The sequence below is a fragment of the Oncorhynchus gorbuscha genome, unplaced genomic scaffold (genome assembly GCF_021184085.1).
Source record: "Oncorhynchus gorbuscha isolate QuinsamMale2020 ecotype Even-year unplaced genomic scaffold, OgorEven_v1.0 Un_scaffold_1997, whole genome shotgun sequence".
Lineage (NCBI taxonomy): Eukaryota > Metazoa > Chordata > Actinopteri > Salmoniformes > Salmonidae > Oncorhynchus > Oncorhynchus gorbuscha.
The window spans coordinates 40,370-65,621 of NW_025746618.1; the positions used below are offsets into that span (position 1 = coordinate 40,370).

At 45.5% G+C, this 25,252-nt stretch overlaps 2 protein-coding genes across 2 annotated transcripts in view; both read right to left on the reverse strand.

Moving 5' to 3' along the window:
• Positions 1-11,834, reverse strand: part of LOC124024793 (formin-2-like) — a gene marked incomplete at its 3' end in the record, with an annotated part of 51,601 nt that extends 39,767 nt beyond the window's left edge. Inside the window, exons 1-2 of the mRNA XM_046338545.1 lie at positions 11,681-11,834; positions 1,543-4,421 (exon numbers count right to left, since the gene is read on the reverse strand). Coding sequence (XP_046194501.1) covers positions 1,543-4,421; positions 11,681-11,685 — 2,884 coding nt within the window. The remainder of the gene's footprint in view (positions 1-1,542; positions 4,422-11,680) is intronic.
• A 3,441-nt stretch (positions 11,835-15,275) lies between these two features.
• LOC124024792 (muscarinic acetylcholine receptor M3-like) lies at positions 15,276-23,838 on the reverse strand. Its single transcript, XM_046338544.1, has 4 exons — positions 23,649-23,838; positions 23,209-23,359; positions 22,802-22,871; positions 15,276-22,283 (listed from the first exon to the last, which is right to left on the reverse strand). The coding sequence occupies exons 1-4, from the start codon at positions 23,813-23,815 to the stop codon at positions 20,752-20,754; spliced, it is 1,920 nt and encodes a 639-aa protein (XP_046194500.1). The 5' UTR covers positions 23,816-23,838; the 3' UTR covers positions 15,276-20,751.
• Between the last annotated feature and the right edge of the window lie 1,414 nt (positions 23,839-25,252).

The window sequence follows — 25,252 nt, forward strand, 5'->3', positions numbered from 1 at the left end:
AGACGGAGTAGTTACTGTAGCCACGTCTAGATGGAATAGTTAAGTAGTAGTTACTGTCTAGATGGAATAGTTAAGTAGTAGTTACTGTCTAGATGGAATATTTAAGTAGTAGTTACTGTCTAGATGGAATATTTAACACATCCTAGACATCTAAATAGACAGGAGAAAATAACATTGAAATAACCAGGTGGATAATTATACTCATTGCTTGATTGCTATTCAGAACAGATCCATGAATATTGTGAACATGGGTAAGATGAGAACTTGAGTTTCGTTCTGTTTCTACCAAATAGACTGCCAAGTGTGCAGCTTGAAACAAGGACAGTGAGGAGAAACCCCTTAACACAGCAGCTACCCTCCACACTGTAGTCCCACAACAGCAGCTAGCCTCCACACTGTAGTCCCACAACAGCAGCTAGCCTCCACACTGTAGTCCCACAACAGCAGCTAGCCTCCACACTGTAGTCCCACAACAGCAGCTAGCCTCCACACTGTAGTCCCACAACAGCAGCTAGCCTCCACACTGTAGTCCCACAACAGCAGCTAGCCTCCACACTGTAGTCCCACAACAGCAGCTAGCCTCCACACTGTAGTCCCACAACAGCAGCTAGCCTCCACACTGTTGTCCCACAACAGCAGCTAGCCTCCACACTGTTGTCCCACAACAGCAGCTAGCCTCCACACTGTTGTCCCACAACAGCAGCTAGCCTCCACACTGTTGTCCCACAACAGCAGCTAGCCTCCACACTGTTGTCCCACAACAGCAGCTAGCCTCCACACTGTTGTCCCACAACAGCAGCTAGCCTCCACACTGTTGTCCCACAACAGCAGCTAGCCTCCACACTGTTGTCCCACAACAGCAGCTAGCCTCCACACTGTAGTCCCACAACAGCAGCTAGCCTCCACACTGTAGTCCCACAACAGCAGCTAGCCTCCACACTGTTGTCCCACAACAGCAGCTAGCCTCCACACTGTTGTCCCACAACAGCAGCTAGCCTCCACACTGTTGTCCCACAACAGCAGCTAGCCTCCACACTGTTGTCCCACAACAGCAGCTAGCCTCCACACTGTTGTCCCACAACAGCAGCTAGCCTCCACACTGTTGTCCCACAACAGCAGCTAGCCTCCACACTGTTGTCCCACAACAGCGGCTAGCAGCAGCTACCCTTCACACTGTCGTACCAGAACAGCTGATGCAGGACTACACTCTTATACTTTATTTCATTATTTAAATAGGCAAGCCAGTTAATTTAAGAACAAATTCTTATTTACTATGACGGCCTACCGGGTGGATAGTGGGTTTACTGCCTTGTTCAGGGGCAGAACTACCGATTTTTACCTTGTCAGCTCGGGGATTCGATTACTGGCCCGACGCTCTAACCACTAGACTACCTGCCGCCCCATTACAATACACTGTCCCTTATACAGAGCGATTTATATATTTTGGTACTTTTTCCATCACAACATAAAAAATAAAAAAATAAAAAACTTGTGAAAGAGGCCTTTGGAGAGTCCCTGTGAAAATAAAGGAATATAACTCACCGGTGAAGATGTCGTGGAAGCTACAGGTAGACACGTGTCCGGCGGAGGATCTCCGTGTGGCAAACAGGGGCTGACTGCCCCCCCTCAGCCTGTCCTCCGACCCTCCGTACCCCTCCAGGTAGTCTGCTGATCCTGCCTTGATGGGGCGCTCCCTGTCCAGCTCCTCGGTCCAGTCCGCGGACCAGCTGAGGGGACCGGCGATGCTGTGGGAGCGCTGTCGTCTAACCCTCCACTTCTCAGTGCGGTGTCCCAGGTCGTGGCAGCGCTGGCGGAACAAGGGGCTCCGTGAGGGCGAGGTGCCTGGGGAGCCAGAGAGTTGCCTGGTGGTGGTCTTGATGTAAGACGGGTAAATGGGAGGGTAGGGTTTGACTGTGGGGCTGGTGCCTGAGGAAGAGTGGTTGTAGGATGGAAGGGTGGAGGTCAGGGTGGACTTGAGGAGACGCATGGCCAGGCTAGGGCTCTCCTGAGAGGGCCAAGGGGAGAAGGACACGCTGCTCTTCCTTCTCTGGGTGATCAGAGGGTCGTCGGCAGGCTCAGAGCACCTCAGATCCCCCCTGCTAAGACACTCCAGGGACTCAACGCTGACTGCAGCCCCCACCCCTGCCCCCACCCAGTCCCCCACCCTCCCCTCTTCCTCGGAGGCATTGCCAGAGCTCAGGTCTATGTCCTCGTGGCTCGTGGTCGCATCACTGTGACTAAGGCTCTCGGCTGACAGGGGAGGCATGTCCAGGTCATTCTCCTCCTCCTCCTCCCCTTCCTCCACCTCCTCCAACACCTCCTTCTCCTCCTCTCTGAGAGGAGACTCTATAGCGCTCTCAAAGGAGGCTGTGAGGTCTGGGAAACTGGTAGCGCTGGTTGTCTTGGTAACATGCCCGTTCGTCTGGGCAGTGGGGGGCTGAGAGAGGGGCTGAGTGTTACCGTTAACCTCCTGGCAGCTCAATGCCTCCTCCGCCTGCTCCTCCTCCTGCTCCTTTGTCCCAGAGAAAGAGGCACAAAGGGCTGGTTCTGTTTCAGCCCCTCTCAGCTCCCAGTTGAGTTCCTCTGTAGCGGTGGTAGCTCCCCTCTCCTCCTCCTCCCCATCCAGAGACAGTTTAGAAAGCAGGCCATTCTCCCGGCCAGTGACGGGTGCTGCCTCTGGGGCAGAGAGAGGCTCCGGTGGAGGGGTTTGTTCAGTGGGACTGGGGGTAGTTATAACCTCGTCAGACCTCTGTTTCCTCCACCCTCCTCCCCAACCCAGCTCTTCACTCAGCTCAGCGGTGGAGATAATCACCCCCTGCTGTAGTCTAATAGCCTGCTGGATGTCAGCTAGCAGGTCCTCTTGTTCTGCAGCTGAGTGAAAGCTATAGATGTCCGGGTCTGAACCAGAGCTGCTCCTCTTTCTCTGTTCAACCTCCCCCTGCTGGTCTGGAACAGTGTCCGCGGTCGCCCCCGCGGGCTGCCGGCTCTCCCCCGCGGGCTGCCGGCTCTCCCCCGCGGGCTGCCGGCTCTCCCCCGCGGGCTGCCGGCTCTCCCCCGCGGGCTGCCGGCTCTCCCCCGCGATACAACCATGACTCCTTGCACCAAGCCCATCACCAGACTCTGCTGGTCCCTCGGTGTCAGATTGGCCCAGCTCGTCAGCTGACAGAGAGAGATCTGGTGTTTTGGTGTGAGCAGAGTGAGCGGAGTCCAGCTCGTTCTGAGACGACAACACATCCTCCCTGGATCCCCCTGTCGATCCCTTCCCCTTTAGATTCTTCCTCTTCCTGATAGAGAACACAGAGGATTTAGACTCCTTCTTCTTCTCTCCTCCTCCTCCTCCTCCTCCTCTGCCATGTTTTCCGGTGGATTTCTTGCCGTGGTGAAATCCTTTGTTTGTGCCGTCAGCGTGACGGGGCTCCCCGGTGGTGTGTGCTGCTGCGTCCTGTCCGTATCCGTCCCCCTCTTTCCCTTTCTTCTGCTTCCCCTCCTGGTTCCCCATGATGCTGAATCTCAGCCTCCACTTCAGTCTGGCGCCGAGACTCAGGCCATGTCTTCGAAAACAGCTGCCATTTTCTCTGCTGCTCCTCCGTCTACGTCTGCGTAGCTGCTGCGAGACGGTGATGCTGCTTTCCCGTGACGATGATGAGAGGAGCGCTGATGATGATGATGCGAAGACTACGTACGCCTGCTCTCGCTCTCCTCCTCCCTGCGCCAGTGCGATATCTCCCTTCTCTTCTCCCTCCCCTCCCTGCTCGATTTCTCGCTGCTTCCCTTCTCCCCCTCCTCCCTGCAGCCTCATTCCATGCGCGTGCACCTGCTCTCGCTCTCCCGTCTCACTCTCCTCCTCTCCATCTGCTGCTCTGCATAATGTGCTGAGCCTAGCAGGGCAGGAGGAAGAGAAACAGCCTTCAGAAACAACAGTAGAAGAGGTCTCCGCCGGCTGCCTCCTCGCCAGGGGTAGAGAAAACCACGGCTGGGGAGTTGGGTACTGGCTGGGCTCTCGGGAGAGGTGGTCGCTGTGACAGAGAGTCTGGCGGGGAGAACGGGTGTTATAAGGACTATAGCGGAGAGTGTGTCTGGTATAGGGGCTGCGGCAGGGAGTCTGGCTGCGGCAGGGACTCTGGCTGCGGCAGGGGCTGTGAAGGGGAGTGCGGCCGGGAGTGTGGCCATTATAGGGGCTGTGACAGGGAGTCTGACGGGGATTGTGGCCATTATAGGGGCTGTGACGGGGATTGTGGCTGTGACGGGGAGTCTGATGGTGATTGTGTCTGTTTGTACTCGTATTGAACAGGCACACAGTTCTCCCTGTGAAAGGAGTCCTGACAATGCTCTCCCTCAGCACAGGGATGTGGTTTTCTATAGTCTGGATGGTGCGCATGGTGAAGTCTTGATGCTGGGGACAGTTCTCCCAGTGATGGTGTCTGGAGAAAAAACAGGATACGATAAATACGATTAATTACACAAATTCAAAAGTTTGGGGTCACTTAGAAATCACTCCAATGGCACATTGTTTATTAGCCTTTTAAAAATGATAAACTTGGATTTTCTAACACATCATGCCATTGGAACACAGGAGTGATGGTTCCCCCCCCCCCGGGTTGTGCCTTGTCGGAGATCTTTGTGGGTTATTCTTGGCCTTGTCTCGGGATGGTAAGTTGTTGGTGGTTGAAGATATCCTTCTAGTGGTGTGAGGGCTGTGCTTTGGCAAAGTGGGTGGGGTTATATCCTGCCTGTTTGGCCCTGTCCGGGGGTATCATTGTACATGGTCACAGTGTCTCCTGACCCCGCCTGTCTCTGCCTCCAGTATTTATGCTTCAGTAGTTTGTGTCGGGGGGCTGGGGTCAGTTTGTTATATCTGGAGTACTTCTCCAGTCTTATCCGGTGTCCTGTGTGAATCTAAGTGTGCGTTCTCTAATTCTCTCCTCTCTTTCCCTCTCTCTTCTCTCGGAGGACCTGAGCCCGAGGACCATGCCTCAGGACAACCTGGCATGATGAATCCTTGTTGTCCACAGTCCACCTGGCCGTGCTGCTGCTCCAGTTTCAACTGTTCTGCCTGCGGCTATGGAACCCTGGCCTGTTCACTGTGAGTATTAATATTATTGTTATTATTATTATTTGAACATCTTGGCCATGTTCTGTTATAATCTCCACCCGGCACAGCCAGAAGAGGACTGGCCACCCCTCATAGCCTGGTTCCTCTAGGTTTCTTCCTAGGTTTTGGCCTTTCTAGGGAGTTTTTCCTAGCCACCGTGCTTCTACACCTGCATTGCTTGCTGTTTGGGGTTTTAGGCTGGGTTTCTGTACAGCACTTTGAGATATCAGCTGATGTACGAAGGGCTATATAAATAAATTTGATTGATGCTGATAATGGGCCTCTGTATGCCTTTGCAGATATTCCATTAACAATCTGCCGTTTCCAGCTACAATAGTCATTTACAACATTAACAATGTCTACACTGTATTTCTGATCAATTTTAAATTTTAAAAAGTGCTTATCTTTTCAAAAACAAGGACATTTCTAAGTGACAGGATGAGGGGGGGCAGTCAGCCCCCAAATCAACCAGCCACTCAGATTGTTTTTCCCAACAAACACATTTTTGTTCCCTAAAATTACACCAACAAAACACAAAATGCTGATGCACATACAATAAAATGTATAATTAGTATTAAGTTGTGGTATATTGATTAATTTAATGACATTTGTGACCTGAGTCTTTCAAAGCTGCACAATGCAGAAATTGCCCCTCCATTTCCTAGTTGCTAAAATTCGAATCGTTCGGCAAATTTCAGTTTGTGACAAAACAAGCAAGTATAGTGTGAAGAATCATTATAATCAAATCAAAGCCCGAGGACCTTTACCCACAGGCCTTTACCCACAGGCCTTTACCCACAGGCCTTTACCCACTTTACCCATGTGGCCAAGGCAATAAATTGCAATGTGAGATGCCTAAGACAGCGCTACAGGAAGACAGGACGGACAGCTTATCATCCTCGCAGTGCCACATGTAAGTCGCTCTGGATAAGAGCGTCTGCTAAATGACTTAAATGTAAATGTGCACAGGATCAGTACATCCGAACATCACACCTGTGGGACAGGTACAGGATGGCAACAACTGCCCGAGTTACACCAGGAACGCACAATCCCTCCATCAGTGCTCAGACTGTCCGCAATAGGCTGAGAGAGGCTGGACTGGGGGCTTGTAGGCCAGTTGTAAGGCAGGTCCTCACCACACATCACCGGTAACAACGTCGCATATGGGCACAAACCCATATGCGACCAGACTGGCAAAAAGTGCTCTTCAATGACGAATTGCGGTTGTGTCTCACCAGGGGTGGTGGTCGGATTCACGTTTATCGTCAAAGGAATGAGCGTTACACCGAGGCCTGTACTCTGGAGAGGGATGGATTTTGCGGTGGAGGGTCCATCATGGTCTGGGGCGGTATGTCAGTGTCATCGGACTCAGCTTGTCTCATTTTGGTCGGTCATAGTCGAAGTGTACCTATGATGAAAATTACAGGCCTCTCATCTTTTTAAGTGGGAGAACTTGCACAATTGGTGGCTGACTAAATACTTTTTTACCCCATTGTACATCCTGTGTATCCTGCTTGTTGAAGATAACATATTTGTCTAATCCGAGGTGAGTGATCTGTCCTGATATCCAGAAGCTCTTTGTCTAATCCGAGGTGAGTGATCGCTGTCCTGATATCCAGATGCTCTTTGTCTAATCCGAGGTGAGTGATCGCTGTCCTGATATTCAGAAACTCTTTGTCTAATCTGAGGTGAGTGATCGCTGTCCTGATATTCAGAAGCTCTTTGTCTAATCCGAGGTGAGTGATCGCTGTCCTGATATCCAGAAACTCTTTGTCTAATCCGAGGTGAGTGATCGCTGTCCTGATATCCAGAAGCTCTTTGTCTAATCCGAGGTGAGTGATCGCTGTCCTGATATCCAGAAGCTCTTTGTCTAATCCGAGGTGAGTGATCGCTGTCCTGATATCCAGAAGCTCTTTGTCTAATCCGAGGTGAGTGATCGCTGTCCTGATATTCAGAAGCTCTTTGTCTAATCCGAGGTGAGTGATCGCTGTCCTGATATCTAGAAGCTCTTTGTCTAATCCGAGGTGAGTGATCGCTGTCCTGATATCTAGAAGCTCTTTGTCTAATCCGAGGTGAGTGATCTGTCCTGATATCCTCTTTGATATCTGTCCTGATATCCAAGCTCTTTGTCTAATCCGAGGTGAGTGATCGCTGTCCTGATATCTAGAAGCTCTTTGTCTAATCCGAGGTGAGTGATCGCTGTCCTGATATCCAGAAGCTCTTTGTCTAATCCGGTGAGGTGATATCTAGAAGCTCTTTGTCTAATCGCTGTCCTGATATCTAGAAGCTCTTTGTCTAATCCGAGGTGAGTGATCGCTGTCCTGATATCCAGAAGCTCTTTGTCTAATCCGAGGTGAGTGATCGCTGTCCTGATATCCAGAAGCTCTTTGTCTAATCCGAGGTGAGTGATCGCTGTCCTGATATCTAGAAGCTCTTTGTCTAATCCGAGGTGAGTGATCGCTGTCCTGATATCTAGAAGCTCTTTGTCTAATCCGAGGTGAGTGATCGCTGTCCTGATATCTAGAAGCTCTTTGTCTAATCCGAGGTGAGTGATCGCTGTCCTGATATCCAGAAGCTCTTTTTTGCCGTAAGATATGGTGGCAAAAACACGTACAAAATAAGTTATAAATAACGTGAGAAAAAAAACACAATTGTTTAGGTGCCCGTAAAACTGCTGCTTAAATGGCGCCGTCTGAACCGCTGTGAAGTGTTTTCCAAAAAATATAGTATTTATATTATATTAAATTATATTAATATAGTATTTATATTATTTATATTAATATATTATTTATATTTATATTATATTAAATTATAATAATATAATATTTATATTATAATAATATAGTATTTATATTAATATAGTATTTATATTATATTAATATAATATTTTCAGCTGGTGTACAAAACCAAAAGACGCAAAAACAAAAGAACAGATCTACCGCTTTCTTAGACTTGCTCTCAATGAAAATGACAGATCTATAACTCACATTTCTATGTGCATTTTGTATGGTCGCCAACAAAGTTATATAAAGAGTTGCTAGCGGCCAAACAGGGAAATGGTTCCTATAGTTTTTCTACCATTCATTTTAGAAACACTTAAAATAAGGGCTGTGTTTCGTGTAGGCTCACCCCGGCTTGGCATTTTTTGGTAACCATGTAAATCTCTCTCGGACAAAGTGATTTATTAGTCTATATTTACTCTCAGATTCAAAAATGATAATTAGCATCAAAGTAGACATCAGGCAAAACTACAAATCCCTGCAAGCTCAATGTAAAACTACAAATCCCTGCAAGCTCAATGCAAAACTACAAATCCCTGCAAGCTCAATGCAAAACTACAAATCCCTGCAAGCTCAATGCAAAACTACAAATCCCTGCAAGCTCAATGTAAAACTTGCACAAGACCGTTCACAGAATTGTCCATTTAAAGGAATGTAGCCAATTTATTCATTACCTCATGTAACAGATGGTAAGACTCTGGATTAACTCTTGGTTTGAGTTGGCAGTCTCCTCCAGATCATTGTGGAATTTGCAGTTCTTTATCATAGCCACATTAGTAGGTAATTAACATTTCAGTTTTGGTGGGTAAATACAGGCAAATATATTTATTTTAAAAAGTCACCTTTCCAGAGAGAGATGTAGTTATTAAAATGTCACGCCAAGGTAAACCTACACGAAACACAGCCCTTATTTTAAGTGTTGCTAAAATCCCCCTATGGGGAAAGAGGAACAGTTGAGAAAACAATTGGAAACATTTCCCTGTTTGACCGACAAGTTTTATGGCTATTATGAGGCACGCCGTGATACTCCATTACAGCTTTCACAGAAATATCAGATGCACAAAAATGCTCAGCTGGCCCTTTAAGTGCGGGCGGTTACCGTGGTAACGCGATTTCAGTCACGTTTGTGCGACTGAGTGACGTTTTATCTTATTGCCTGTTGAAAGGTGAATTGGTCTCGCAGTGTTTGGTGGAAAGCAGACTGCCTCTATTGCGTTTATTTTGTATTATTAGTATCCTAAAACAGTATTTCTGCCGTTTTTGTTTAATCGCACAAAGTCAAACATGTATAAATCCTACAGCCTATCCCACCTTGCGCTACAGTTTTTTTTTTAAATTTACTTTAAAACAGAAGTCTGCCTGAAGTGAGTCTTTTAACCTTGTTTCTTGGTTATTTACATCGTTTTATTCATTGTAACTAAGAATTGGTTCTTAACTGACTTGACTGGCTAAATAATGGTTAAATAAAACCTGCTTGGGAAGAGAAGACCCCTTTGGTTTATCGGCTTCACGTTAGAAGACAGGAGGACAATCTACACCGGAGTTGCTTACCAACACGACATTGACTGTAACTAGGCCACTCAGTAACACTTTTGACTTAAAATCGGCTTGAAAATCAATGGCAAGACCTGAAAATGTCTGTCTGGTAAAGATCAAAAACCAACTCGACAGAGGTTAAAGATTTTAGAAAGAATAAATGGGCAAATATTGTACAATTCAGGTGTGCAAAGCTCACAGCTGTAATCGCTGCCAAAATCAGGAGGTTGAATACTGATGTAATCAAGGTAATATATATATATATTTTTACAAATGATCGTTGATCCCCCCCAAAAAAAAAAGACAAATACATTTGAATCCGACCCTGTAACAAAAGTCACAGGGTGTGAAGACTTTCTAAAGGCCCTGATTATCTACACACACTACATGTCCAACAGTATGTGGACACCTGCTCCTCAAACATCTCATTCCAGAATCACAGGCATATGGAGTTGGTCCCCCCCTCCCCCTTTACTGACACAACAGCCTCCACTCTTCTGGGAAGGCTTTCCACTAGATGTTGGAACATTGCTGTTATAACAGCCTCCACTATTCTGGGAAGGCTTTCCACTAGATGTAGGAACATTGCTGTTATAACAGCCTCCACTATTCAGGGAAGGCTTTCCACTAGATGTAGGAACATTGCTGTTATAACAGCCTCCACTATTCTGGGAAGGCTTTCCACTAGATGTAGGAACATTGCTGTTATAACAGCCTCCACTATTCAGGGAAGGCTTTCCACTAGTTGTTGGAACATTGCTGCTATAACAGCCTCCACTCTTCTAGGAAGGCTTTCCACTAGATGTTGGAACAATGCTGCTATAACAGCCTCCACTCTTCTGGGAAGGCTTTCCACTAGATGTTGGAACATTGCTGTTATAACAGCCTCCACTCTTCTGGGAAGGCTTTCCACTAGATGTTGGAACATTGCTGCTATAACAGCCTCCACTCTTCTAGGAAGGCTTTCCACTAGATGTTGGAACATTGCTGCTATAACAGCCTCCACTCTTCTGGGAAGGCTTTCCACTAGATGTTGGAACATTGCTGTGGGGACTTGCTTCCATTCAGCCACAACAACACAAGTGAGGTCAGGGGTGGAGGTCTGTGTAGGCCAGGCAAGTTCTTCCACACCGATCTCAACAAAACATTTCTGTATGGACCTCGCTTTGTGCGCATTGTCATGCTGAAACAGGAAAGGGCCTTCCCCAAACTGTTGCCACAAAGTTGGAAGCACAGAATCGTCTAGAATGTCATTGTTATGCTGTAAGCGTTACGATTTCCCTTCACTGCAACTAAAGGGGCCTGAACCATGAAAAACAGACCATTACTCCTCCTCTACCAAACGTAAGTTGGCACAGGGCAGGTCCTTACCGTTCTGCCACCCTAGGAGGTACCAAACAATGGCTCCAGAAAAACTAGAATAGTCCCAGTAAGCAAATTGACGTTGAAAATACGTATTTTCCAGACGTTTAAGTTATGTTCAATTTATGTTTCTGAATTAAAGGGATTTCAAGTTTTTTTTTTAAATACACATTTTCCAGGAAGTTGAAAAGACGTCTTTTTCCAAACACCAAAAGGACAGCTTTCCACCGGTCTAGATAAAAATCTGTCGTTCTGCTCCTGAACAAGGCAGTTAACCCGCTGTCCCCCGGTAGGCCGTCATTGAAAATAAGAATTTGTTCTTAAACTGACTTGCCTAGTTAAATAAAAAGTTTTTTTTTTTAAATAAGTGGTTCTGTGTCATTCGGGATCAGGATAACTCAGTGTATTCATCATAGCATGCTGCATTTCAACACTCCCCCGACGACAACATGATGTTTATGACTATATTCTTGTTTTTTTAGACAGGTACAACGGTGCGATAACGTTCAACCCGATCCGCTCCGACGCTCGTCCCCAAGCGAAATGCGCCCCGGGCAGAATCATCAATAGTTACAAACAAAACTAACCTTTCCTGAAATTTACATTTAAAAATGGACTGACTGCCATGTTCAGATCACCAATAACCGCTTTAACAGGCTGGAAAGTTCCAGTTTAGGCTAATATGTTACGAAATGACAGCAACTCCATAGTGGAGAATTGTAGAATTTAGATGCTGTTTCCTAATCGCAACTAATCTCGCTTCTGACACCTCAACCAGATTGCTGACAATTTGCCGCATGTTGTGTTGGTGTCAATCAATGTGAGGAAAGTTATTGGTTTCACTGGACGTTTAACGAACATGGGGGGGAATACAAATAATATTTCTCTAGCAAATTCAGACGTTACTCACATCATGTTGCCTCCGTGAAGTTAACGTTCACCGCCAGCTTGCAGCCACCACAAAGTCCTTTGGAAAGACGCGCCCAATCAATCAGCCATTTCATTTCTTACAGGTGTGAATTCCCTTGAGCGATGTTTTGATTTTCCTGTCATCACATAGTCAAATCCGGTCATAACTTTGGCATTTGACAGTATTTTTAAAAATAATGACTAGAAACGGAAGTAAATTTACTACTATAATTAACTGCTAAACCTAGAAACGTATAACGTTATACAGTCATCTATAACAAATACAACAGTGACGCCTAGTGGTTGGTTTTGAGAAAACACCTAAGCCTAAGGTCCTGGGGAGCATCATTTTTTGGTTTATCGAGCTAACGTTATATCGTGTTCCTATGTCAAACATAAACAATCAAAGGATATAAACATGATGATATATAAACATACCTGCTAGTACTTACCGAATATACACTGACTTGACAAAACATTAAGAACACCTGATCTTTCCATTACATAGACTGACCAGGTGAAACCTATGCTCCCTGGTCTATACTTTATACCTGCTAGTACTTACCGAATATACACTGACTTGACAAAACATTAAGAACATAGACTGATCAGGTGAAAGCTATGCTCCCTGGTCTATACTTTATACCTGCTATAACTTACCGAATATACACTGACTTGACAAAACATTAAGAACACCTGATCTTTCCATTACATAGACTGATCAGGTGAAACCTATGCTCCCTGGTCTATACTTTATACCTGCTAGTACTTACCGAATATACACTGACTTGACAAAACATTAAGAACACCTGATCTTTCCATTACATAGACTGATCAGGTGAAACCTATGCTCCCTGGTCTATACTTTATACCTGCTATAACTTACCGAATATACACTGACTTGACAAAACATTAAGAACACCTGATCTTTCCATGACATAGACTGACCAGGTGATTCCAGGTGAAATCTATGCTCCCACTTTAATCAGTGTAGATGAAGGGGAGGAGACATGTAGATGAAGGGGAGGAGACATGTAGATGAGGGGGAGGAGACATGTAGGCGGGGAGGAGACATGTAGATGAGGGGGAGGAGACATGTAGATGATGGGGAGGAGACGTGTAGATGAGGGGGAGGAGACATGTAGATGAAGGGGAGGATACATGTAGATGAAGGGGAGGAGACATGTAGATGAAGGGGAGGAGACGGGGGTTAAAGAAGGCTTTTTAAGCCTTGAGACTTTGATATTGGATGTGTGCCGTTCAGAGGGTGAACAGTCAAGACTAAATATTTAAGTGCTTTTTGAACAGTAGGTGCCAGGCGCACCGGTTTGTGTCAAGAACTGCAACGCTGCTGGGTTTTTCCACACTCAACAGTTTCCCCGAGTGTATCAAGAACGGTCCACCACCCAAAGGACATCGAGCCAACATGACACAACTGTTGGGAAAGCATTGGAGTCAACATGGACCAGCATCCCTGTGGAACGCTTTGGACACCTTGTAGAGACAACATGGACCAGCATCCCTGTGGAACGCTTTAGACACCTTGTAGAGTCAACATGGGCCAGCATCCCTGTGGAACGCTTTCAACACCTTGTAGAGTCAACATGGGCCAGCATCCCTGTGGAACGCTTTCAGACACCTTGTAGAGACAACATGGACCAGCATCCCTGTGGAACGCTTTCAGACACCTTGTAGAGTCAACATGGGCCAGCATCCCTGTGGAACGCTTTCAGACACCTTGTAGAGACAACATGGACCAGCATCCCTGTGGAACGCTTTCAGACACCTTGTAGAGTCAACATGGGCCAGCATCCCTGTGGAACGCTTTCAACACCTTGTAGAGTCAACATGGGCCAGCATCCCTGTGGAACGCTTTCAACACATTGTAGAGTCAACATGGGCCAGCATCCCTGTGGAACGCTTTCAGACACCTTGTAGAGACAACATGGACCAGCATCCCTGTGGAACGCTTTCAGACACCTTGTAGAGACAACATGGACCAGCATCCCTGTGGAACGCTTTCAGACACCTTGTAGAGACAACATGGACCAGCATCCCTGTGGAACGCTTTCAGACACCTTGTAGAGACAACATGGACCAGCATCCCTGTGGAACGCTTTCGACACCTTGTAGAGACAACATGGACCAGCATCCCTGTGGAACGCTTTCGACACCTTGTAGAGTCAACATGGGCCAGCATCCCTGTGGAAAGCTTTCAACACCTTGTAGAGTCAACATGGGCCAGCATCCCTGTGGAACGCTTTCGACATCTTGTAGAGTCAACATGGGCCAGCATCCCTGTGGAACGCTTTCGACACCTTGTAGAGTCAACATGGGCCAGCATCCCCTGTGGAACGCTTTCGACACCTTGTAGAGTCAACATGGGCCAGCATCCCCTGTGGAACGCTTTCGACACCTTGTAGAGTCAACATGGACCAGCATCCCCTGTGGAACGCTTTCAACACCTTGTAGAGTCCATGACCAGACGAATCGAGGCTGTTCTGAAGGAAGGTGTTCCTAATGTTTGGCGTGTGTGTGTGTAACAGGGTTATATTGGTGATTCCCCTTTCCACTTTATTGTTAAGCCAATGGGGTTTTTGGTTTGCGTTTTGTGTTGCCTTCTCCTACTCAACATGGCATCTTATTGGCTGGTTTGCGTAGCGTGCTTACGAGGGGGGATGTTCCAGTTAGAATCGTCCCAGTGGACAAGCACCAAACCAGCGGTAAGTTGTTGGTTGCAAAGAACTGTACATCAAAAGTGATTTATATACTCCCAAGGGATGATTTAAATGTACAATTTATATGAATTTGTTTGTAAATGTTATTCGGACATCACACAGAAGATGCAGCGGTTTTTGGTGCATAGTTGTTATGCATTTAGTTGTAGAGAATTCCCGCCAGTACTAGCTAGCAACTTACTGTGTCTGGTGGGGGGGTTCATATGTTTTGTACAGTGCGTGAGTGCAGAGTTGGATGGTGAGACGGGCAATTTTGTGCCATTCCTAACAGAATAAATCTACATGACTGGTGCTACATGTTGGAGTTCGTGTTGATGACTGATTGTACACAACGCAAGAAGAGTACTGTTACACGCGCGTGTGTGTGTGTGTGTGTGTGTGTGTGTGTGTGTGTGTGTGTGTGTGTGTGTGTGTTCGCTGCTCTGGCCCCCCAATGGTGGAACAAACTCCCTCACGACGCCAGGACAGCGGAGTCAATCACCACCTTCCGCAGACACCTGAAACCCCACCTCTTTAAGGAATACCTAGGATAGGATAAGTATTCCCTCTAACCCCCCCCCCTTTAAGATTTAGATGCACTATTGTAAAGTGACTGTTCCACTGGATGTCATAAGGTGAATGCACCAATTTGTAAGTCGCTCTGGACAAGAGCGTCTGCTAAATGACTTAAATGTAAATGTAAATGTGTGTGTGTGTGTGTGTGTGTGTGTGTGTGTGTGTGTGTGTGTGTGTGTGTGTGTGTGTGTGTGTGTGTGTGTGTGTGTGTGTGTGTGTGTGTGTGTGTGTGTGTGTGTGTGTGTGTGTGTGTGTGTTTGTGTTTGTGTGTGTGTAACAACAATCTGTGACCGGACACTGAAACACAGTAAGAAACTTTATTCCCCTATAAAATGACATGTTTATAAAAATTAAAATAAAAAAAAATCCTTCAAATGATTTGTCATTAAAACGAGTGTTCTTCAGAAGTGCTTTAACTGGGAACAAAACAAATACAAAAACTCATCCTATTCTCATAGCTGAACACGCCGTTTGTGTCCATCAAGGTGGAAGTAACTAACAAACATCTCTTATAAAATATGACAAGCATAAGATTATATGGCTCAGTAACATAAGTCAATCATATCATTATAAAACATTTAAATAACACAAAAACGTGGATTTATAAAACACTTAGAAAATTACTTCTATTGATCTGATCACATGTGTTGAACAACCAAACATCTAAATGTCCATAATGATAAAACCAAACATCTAAATGTCCATAATGATAAAACCAAACATCTTGTATAATACTTGTGTCAAAAAGGTGTATTTGAAACTAGAACACTCCTTAAAACGTCTTGGAATTTTTTTTATCCAACATCGTGTGTCCTGGTCAACTCATTGTGTGTCCTGGTCAACTCATTGTGTGTCCTGGTCAACTCATTGTGTGTCCTGGTCAACTCATTGTGTGTCCTGGTCAACTCATTGTGTGTCCTGGTCAACTCATTGTGTGTCCTCATTGTGTGTCCTGGTCAACTCATTGTGTGTCCTGGTCAACTCATTGTGTGTCCTCATTGTGTGTCCTGGTCAACTCATTGTGTGTCCTGGTCAACTCATTGTGTGTCCTCATTGTGTGTCCTGGTCAACTCATTGTGTGTCCTGGTCAACTCATTGTGTGTCCTGGTCAACTCATTGTGTGTCCTCATTGTGTGTCCTGGTCAACTCATTGTGTGTCCTGGTCAACTCATTGTGTGTCCTCATTGTGTGTCCTGGTCAACTCATTGTGTGTCCTGGTCAACTCATTGTGTGTCCTCATTGTATGTCCTGGTCAACTCATTGTGTGTCCTGGTCAACTCATTGTGTCCTGGTCAACTCATTGTGTGTCCTGGTCAACTCATTGTGTGTCCTCATTGTGTGTCCTGGTCAACTCATTGTGTATCCTGGTCAACTCATTGTGTGTCCTGGTCAACTCATTGTGTGTCCTGGTCAACTCATTGTGTATCCTGGTCAACTCATTGTGTGTCCTGGTCAACTCATTGTGTGTCCTCATTGTGTGTCCTGGTCAACTCATTGTGTGTCCTGGTCAACTCATTGTGTGTCCTGGTCAACTCATTGTGTGTCCTGGTCAACTCATTGTGTGTCCTCATTGTGTGTCCTCATTGTGTGTCCTCATTGTGTGTCCTGGTCAACTCATTGTGTGTCCTGGTCAACTCATTGTGTGTCCTGGTCAACTCATTGTGTGTCCTGGTCAACTCATTGTGTATCCTGGTCAACTCATTGTGTGTCCTGGTCAACTCATTGTGTGTCCTGGTCAACTCATTGTGTGTCCTGGTCAACTCATTGTGTGTCCTGGTCAACTCATTGTGTGTCCTGGTCAACTCATTGTGTGTCCTGGTCAACTCATTGTGTGTCCTGGTCAACTCATTGTGTGTCCTCCTGGTCAACTCATTGTGTGTCCTGGTCAACTCATTGTGTGTCCTGGTCAACTCATTGTGTGTCCTGGTCAACTCATTGTGTGTCCTGGTCAACTCATTGTGTGTCCTGGTCAACTCATTGTGTGTCCTGGTCAACTCATTGTGTGTCCTGGTCAACTCATTGTGTGTCCTGGTCAACTCATTGTGTGTCCTGGTCAACTCATTGTGTGTCCTGGTCAACTCATTGTGTGTCCTGGTCAACTCATTGTGTGTCCTCATTGTGTGTCCTGGTCAACTCATTGTGTGTCCTGGTCAACTCATTGTGTGTCCTGGTCAACTCATTGTGTGTCCTGGTCAACTCATTGTGTGTCCTGGTCAACTCATTGTGTGTCCTGGTCAACTCATTGTGTGTCCTGGTCAACTCATTGTGTGTCCTGGTCAACTCATTGTGTGTCCTGGTCAACTCATTGTGTGTCCTGGTCAACTCATTGTGTGTCCTGGTCAACTCATTGTGTGTCCTGGTCAACTCATTGTGTGTCCTGGTCAACTCATTGTGTGTCCTGGTCAACTCATTGTGTGTCCTGGTCAACTCATTGTGTGTCCTGGTCAACTCATTGTGTGTCCTGGTCAACTCATTGTGTGTCCTGGTCAACTCATTGTGTGTCCTGGTCAACTCATTGTGAAATCCATGAAGGTCATCATGTCAACAAAAGTGTCCTCCCGAAACACCCGGCACCACATCAACGAAGCGACAAAAAACCTGCACCATGTTATTAAGTGGTTGCCCGGATACCGGTCTGTCGGTTGCCCGGATACCGGTCTGTACGAGTCTTATCATTCCACTCCGTCACACTCTGTGTCATGCCAGATATATAGACGCGGAGTACAGGGTGTGGAATGGTACCACAAAAACAGGTCTGGATTTCAGGCTAATTTAAGGACGACATCAGTTACTCCTTAAATAATATGGTACCACTTCAAGTACAATACCCAGCCGATACACAGATAGACATCTGGACACGCTGAGTTTGAGCCAACCAACCGTTCAGTACCACGTCATACTACATTTATACCACTAGGTGGTGCTGTTGGATTACTGACATTCTCCACCTGGAAACAGTCGGAAAGGAAAAACACCTCAGTGCTCGACTTGGACTGAAATAGGTGCCTGAAATATTCATTTTGAGTGCTGGTACTGTTTGTGGAAATCTGAAATACTTTTGAGCTATTAGTCTATAAGAGGAACTCAAGCATAATAACATTTGAGGTGCAGATCCCCGGTGAGCTCCTTCCTACCAAAGACAACCACAGACAACACATCTCACCTCAGATCTACTTGTTTCATAGCTAGTAACCATTATAGTCATAGGCACATTAATCTTATTCATGGTATATGACTTGTATGGAAAAACTCATCAGAATGACCTGTGGATATCCATTTTTTTGTTGTCAATATGTCTCAATGGTAAAACATATTTAATAACATACATTTGACGTTATTGCAATTTATGTTGTCCCTCGTCGTTTACACGTGAACATCTTGGGCCGGGGACACATTATTTTATAGAAAATATATAACAAGCATTTTATATAAACATAGAACTGCATCATACTCTACATAAACATCAATTTAAAGAATCCACACAGTCACAATGTAAATATCACCTCATAATCACACAGTTATTTTAGATCATATAAGCAGCTTGTACACCAGCCCTGTGCTTTACAACAAGAGATACAAAATTACAGCACCTTTCCCCCATAATTCCCAGGTTTTCCACAAATCCCAATTGGAGGATTCCAGCATTCCTTCCTGTTTCCAGGACTCTTCCTACCAGGATTTGTTTTTTTGGAGGGAAAAAACCTGAGAATTCTTAGAAAGTGACCTGTGTTTTTGCAACCCCCTTTTGTCAAACAACACTGTCTCACTTTGAGCAACGATTACAACCACCACAATGGTCACCGACACGTTGTTAAAATCATCACCGACGACCACACAGAATATTAAACACATTAAATAACATGGGATGAAAAAGGTTACTGGCTCAGGAAGTAGTTCACTACTCACCAGAACTCAACGGGTGGAATCAAAAGAGTAGAGTAGCAAAGCCACTCACAGACACTTGGAAAGTACTGCAGATTTACATGACAGTACTGGAGATTTACATGAAAGTACTGTAAATGTACATGAAAGTACTGTAAATGTATATTTAAGTACTGCAAATGTGAATGAAAGTACTGCAGATTTACATTAAAGTACTGCAAATGTACATGAAAGTACAGCAAATGTACATGAAAGTACTGCAGCTTTACATGAAAGTACTGCAGTTTAACAAAGTACTGCATCTTTACATTGAAGTACTGCACATTTGCAAAGTACTGCAGCTTTACAAAGTACTGCACCTTTACAAAGTACTGCAACTTTACAAAGTACTGCATCTTTACATTGAAGTACTGCACATTTGCAAAGTACTGCAGCTTTACAAAGTTCTGCAACTTTACAAAGTGCTGCAGCTTTACAAAGTACTGCACCTTTACAAAGTACTGCACCTTTACAAAGTACTGCAACTTTACAAAGTACTGCAGCTTTACAAAGTACTGCAACTTTACAAAGTACTGCAGCTTTATAAAGTACTGCAGCTTTACAAAGTACTGCAACTTTACAAAGTACTGCAACTTTACATGTCCACTGATTCACCTAATTGTATCTATCTGCCAATTGGAAAGGCAACCGTGTTCTGTAGGATTGTTGAAGGTCTGTAACCGTGTTCTGTGGGATTGATGAAGGTCTGTAACCGTGTTCTGTAGGATTGTTGAAGGTCTGTAACCGTGTTCTGTCTGATTGTTGAAGGTCTGTAACCGTGTTCTGTCTGATTGTTGAAGGTCTGTAACCGTGTTCTGTCTGATTGTTCAAGGTCTGTAACCGTGTTCTGTGTGATTGTTGAAGGTCTGTAACCGTGTTCTGTGTGATTGTTGAAGGTCTGTAACCGTGTTCTGCAGGATTGTTGAAGGTCTGTAACCGTGTTCTGTAGGATTGTTGAAGGTCTGTAACCGTGTTCTGTAGGATTGTTGAAGGTCTGTAACCGTGTTCTGCAGGATTTTTGAAGGTCTGTAACCGTGTTCTGTAGGATTGTTGAAGGTCTGTAACCGTGTTCTGCAGGATTGTTGAAGGTCTGTAACCATGTTCTGCAGGATTGTTGAAGGTCTGTAACCGTGTTCTGTCTGATTGTTGAAGGTCTGTAACCGTGTTCTGTGTGATTGTTGAAGGTCTGTAACCGTGTTCTGTCTGATTGTTGAAGGTCTGTAACCGTGTTCTGTCTGATTGTTGAAGGTCTGTAACTGTATAGCAACAGTTCAGTTAAAACCAGGCTTGGAAACACAGATAATGTCATACATTTGACAGCCCTTTTATATGTCCCAAATATTCCATTGGGTTGGAGGCCCTAAACATCAAATCAAATCTAATCAAATCTCCCCTTCCCTCCGTGTATAAATATCCCTGGTCATCTGTGTGGCCTCATCACATGCAACATATATGATCTGAAACATAGAAGGACAAAGCTGTGAAACGTTATTCTAAATATAAACCATCAAGTTGGTGAATCCCATTGTTGTTAAATATGAGGGATTCAGCATGAAGTGTCCTGACAGTTTTTAATGATTTTACTATGTCAATATGTCTTTGTTGTCAATGTTTTGGCGCCAAACTGGTGTCCGTTGTGGGGGAAAAAAGTAAATAGTTGAAAAAGATGCAGAGTTAATTGAAAATAATTGTGTATTTTATTTGTCGTGTTACTATTTGTCTTTGTATTATTATATTATCTCTTCATCGTTGAGAAAGCCTCGTAAGTACAGTCCATCTCCCTGGCCAACTGTCCTGTTAGTATAAATCATCCCAGAGAGGCCCGATACAGCTGACCCAGGGCCCCGGTAGATTACACCTACAAGGGCTCCTTCTTGCGGAAGGCGACCGTCTGCCTCTGCTGGAACTGAGGCTTGTTGCGTTTGTTGATGTCCTGCCAACGGCAGAGCAGAATCATCTTGAAGGTGTTCCTGAAGGTGAGGTTGCACATGGCGTAACACATGGGGTTGATGGTGCTGTTGACGTAACACAGCCAATAGCCCAGAGCCCACAGAGCCTCAGGGATGCAGCCAGTACAGAAGGTGTTGACCAACACCATAATGTTATAGGGAGTCCAGGTTATGATGAAAGCCAACAGGATGGCGCTGAGAGTCTGAGCGGCCTTCTTCTCTTTCTTCTCCTTGACTACACTCTGCTTCTTACGCTTGGTGATCTGGGTCTTGGCTTTGGAGGCGAAGCGCTTGGCCATGGCTGCATCCTTCAAGGAGATGGGGGCCGAGGAGGGGGACTTGGAGGTGGACGACACATCCCCTGTTTGGTGGCTCTTGGTGGAGGTCTGGATGGAAGACGAGGAAGTGACGGGGGTTTTAGAGAAGGAGCGTTGGTGGTAGCTGTTGTCTTCCTTGTCTTTCTCCCTTCTGGTATTAGAGGATGTCTTCTTGTCCTTATTATCGCCCCTTTGTGGCCGGAGAGGGTCCTTCGTAGCATCCTGGTCCTCAGGAGATTTCAGCTGGGGGTCATTGTTAGGGTTGTTACCAGGGGCGGAGTTTATCCCCGGCAGGTTGACCACGATGGAATAGATAGCTCGGCTTGACTCCGTCGCCCCCTCCTCGTCCTCAGAGTCTGATTGGTCCATGGAGGCCCCGCCCCCATCGTTGTTGTTCCAGCTATCGGAGCTGCTGTGTTCCGGCTCTCCTCCCGCTGTGATTGTCTTCTTCTTGGACCACCTACTCAGCGGCCAGAACCGGAAGCACCCTCTGGTCTTCTTGGCTCCAGAGTCTTTCTGACCGGCCTGGTTAAGCTCGTAACTGCTGCAGCTCCTGGAGCTTCCTGTTTTGGGCACCATGGGAGCCTCCTCTTCCTGGGCCTCCTCCTTCTTCTCCTCCTCATCCTTCTGGCTACCCCCCTGGCCCGCCTTGTTCCCTGCCCCCGACCCCCTCAACCCTGCCAGGTCCTTCTGCCTGTTCTCTGTCTCTCTGTAGATCCTCCAGTAGAGAACCGTCATGATGGTGACCGGCAGGTAGAAGGCAGCGATGGCCGTGCAGAATGTGATAATAGGCTCTGAGAGAAACTGGATAAAGCATTCTCCACGAGGCACAGTGCGCTCCCCTACGATATACTGCCAGAAGAGTATAGCCGGGGCCCACAGGACAAAGGACACGGACCAGGCCATGCTGATCATAGTCAGAGCTCTCTTGGTGGTCCTCTTGGCCCGGTAAGTCAGAGGTCGAGTTATGGAGAAGTAGCGGTCGAAGCTGATCACCAGCAGGTTCATGACGGAGGCGTTGCTCGCCACGTAGTCGATAGCCAACCACAGGTCGCACGCCCAGTTCCCTAAAGCCCATTGGTCCATGATAATGTAGGTAGTGTAGAGGTTCATGGAAAGAGTCCCTAGAATTAGAACACTGTATTTTAGTTTCACTCTGATATTACAGTAATTGACTATATATACTACTCATGATATTACAGTAATTGACTATAAATATTACTCATGATATTACAGTAATTGACTATAAATATTACTCATGATATTACAGTAATTGACTATAAATATTACTCATGATATTACAGTAATTGACTATAAATATTACACATTTGATATTACAGTAATTGACTATAAATATTACACACTTGATATTACAGTAATTGACTATAAATATTACTCATGATATTACAGTAATTGACTATAAATATTACACACTTGATATTACAGTAATTGACTATAAATATTACTCATGATATTACAGTAACTGACTAATACATATTACACATTTGATATGACAGTAATTGACTAATACATATTACACATTTGTGAGACACTGTAGGTAATCATAGTCCAATACATGATCAATATCAGCTGAGATACATGACATCATCTCTACACGTCTGAAATCAGTAAGTTAAAATACCGATGATGAGGTCAGCGAAGGCCAGACTGAGGAGATAGTAGTTATTCACCGTCTTCAGCTGCTTGTTCACCTGGAAGAGAAATGATTTCATAATGATTAAAGTGCCACAGTGAAACATCAATTAACCAATTAACAATGTCGTGGACCACTTCAGCTGCTTGTTCACCTGGAAGAGAAATGATTTCATAATGATTAAAGTGCCACAGTGAAACACCAATTAGCAAAACGTATGATGTCGAACGCTGTTAAAAAAAAAAAATGTTGTGGACCATTTCAGTTAGAGTTTTGAGGCACGGACGCCCCCTTTGCAATAATTACGGCCTGCGATACACGTGCCATCAAGCTACCTCGCGCTACAGAGACAAAGTCATAAGACAATGTAACGTTAGTCTCGGACTACAATCTACCTTGAAGGAGATGAGCACCAGGATGTTTCCTACGACGGTGACCAGAGACAGAGACCCGGTGAGGAATACGATCAGGATGACCTGCCAGATGGTGTGACCTCCCAGAGGGTCATAGGTCACCGTGGGGTCAAGGAGGGAGGCGTTGGACAGGCTGGTAGAAGAAGAACAAGATGATTACATTGTAACACTGATCCTGAAATGTATTTCCTTCATCAAAACCCTCATCCAAACAAACAGATGGAGAGGTAGGAGTGGCTCAGCCACAGTGCACCACCCCTAGAGCAGTTTAAAGGTTAAGTCCCTTGCTCAAGGGCACAACAGGCAGGATATGGTATCTAGGGTAATGAATTCCAGAAAACCCAATCCAGTTTCCGTCTCACTCCCTGCAAATTCCCTTCAGAGAGTTAACTCTGGGATTCGGTTAACCCTCTAACCTATACCTGGTCAGGTTGGTGAGGTCCCTGGTAATGGAGTCGTTGTCCAGCACAAAGCCCAGGCCCAGGATGGCGTTGTCGGCGTAGACCCTCAACCCTGGGGAGCTGTTGTTCAGGTACATACTGGGGTCTACAGAGGGGGAAGAGCTGGACGAGTTCAGGTTCAAGGTCATAGTGCTGCCTTCCTGAGGGCATATTCTGCAGACACCTGGGAGAGAAAAGACCATTTGTTTTATATATACTCTGAGTGTACAAGACATTAAAGAACACCTGCTCTTGTCGCTTACTAAATCCACTTCAATCAGTGTAGATGAAGAGGAGGAGACGGGTTAAAGAATGATTTTTAAGCATTGAGACAATTGATTTAAGTGCCTTTGAACGGGATATGGTAGTAGGTGGAACACGCACCGGTTTGAGTGTGTCAAGAACTGCAACACTACAGGGTTTTTCATGCTCAACAGTTTCCTGTGTGTATCAAGAATGGTCCACCACCCAAAGGACATCCTGACACCATAACACAACTGTGGGAAGCTATCGGAGTCAACATGGGCCAGGATCACTGTGGAACGATTTCAACACCTTGTAGGGTTCATGCCCCGATGAATGTAGGCTGTTCTGAGGGCAAAAGGGGGTGCAACTCAATATTAGGAAAATGTACCTATTGTTTTGTACACTCACTGTATATTATTGTGTATTGCATAAAGGGTGTTCTTTAATGGAAGCCTCTCCAACATAATCCAGGTAGAGCCTGGCATTCCCCAGGGAATCTGTCTAGGCCCCTTTACTTTTTAAAATCTTTACTGATGACCTGCCACTGGCCTTGAGTAATGCCAGAGTATCTATGTATGTGGATGACTTAATATTATACACGTCAGCGACCACAGAAATAACTGCAACACTTAACAAAGAGCTGCAGACAGTTTCATAATGGGTGGCAAAAAATAAGATTGTCCTACATACTAAATCACCGTCCATTTGACAAATCTGACCATCATTCTATCCTCCTGATTCCTGCTTACAAGCAAAAACTAAAGCAGGAAGTGCCAGTGACTCACTTAAAACGGAAGTGGTCAGATGATGCGAATGCTACGCAAACCAACAGTTTTGCACAGACTAAAATATGTTCCGGGATTCATCCAATGGCATTGAAGAGTATATTACTTCAGTCAACGGCTTCATCAATAAGTGCATCAACAACCTAATCCCCACAATGAAAATGTAATTACATATCCCAACCAGAAGCCATCGATTACAGACAACATTCACACTGAGCTAAAGGCTTGAGCTGCTGCTTTCAAGGTGCGGGACTCCAACCCGGAAGCTTATGAGAAATTCCACTATGCCCTCTGATGAACCATCAAACAAGCAAAGCGCCAATACAGAACTAAGATTGAATCGTGTACACCGGCTCTGATGCTCGTCGGCTTAAAAACTATTACAGATTACAAAGGGAAGCACAGCCGCGAGCTGCCCAGTGACACGAACCTATCAGACAAGCTAAACCACTTCTATGCTCACTTCGAGGCAAGCAACACTGAGGCATGCATGAGAGCACAAGCTGTTCCAGATGACTGTGTGCTAACGCTCTCCATAGCTGACGTGAGTAAGAC

What these genes read in the sequence shown, in the direction of transcription:
- LOC124024792 (XM_046338544.1), bottom strand. Translation starts at nt 23,815, where the DNA reads ATGACCTTGAACCTGAACTCGTCCAGCTCTTCCCCCTCTGTAGACCCC. An exon ending in GACCTCACCAACCTGACCAG is followed by an intron (nt 23,360 to 23,648) that starts GTATAGGTTAGA and finishes TTCTTCTACCAG; the next exon opens with CCTGTCCAACGCCTCCCTCC. An exon ending in CTTCGCTGACCTCATCATCG is followed by an intron (nt 22,284 to 22,801) that starts GTATTTTAACTT and finishes TTCTAATTCTAG; the next exon opens with GGACTCTTTCCATGAACCTC.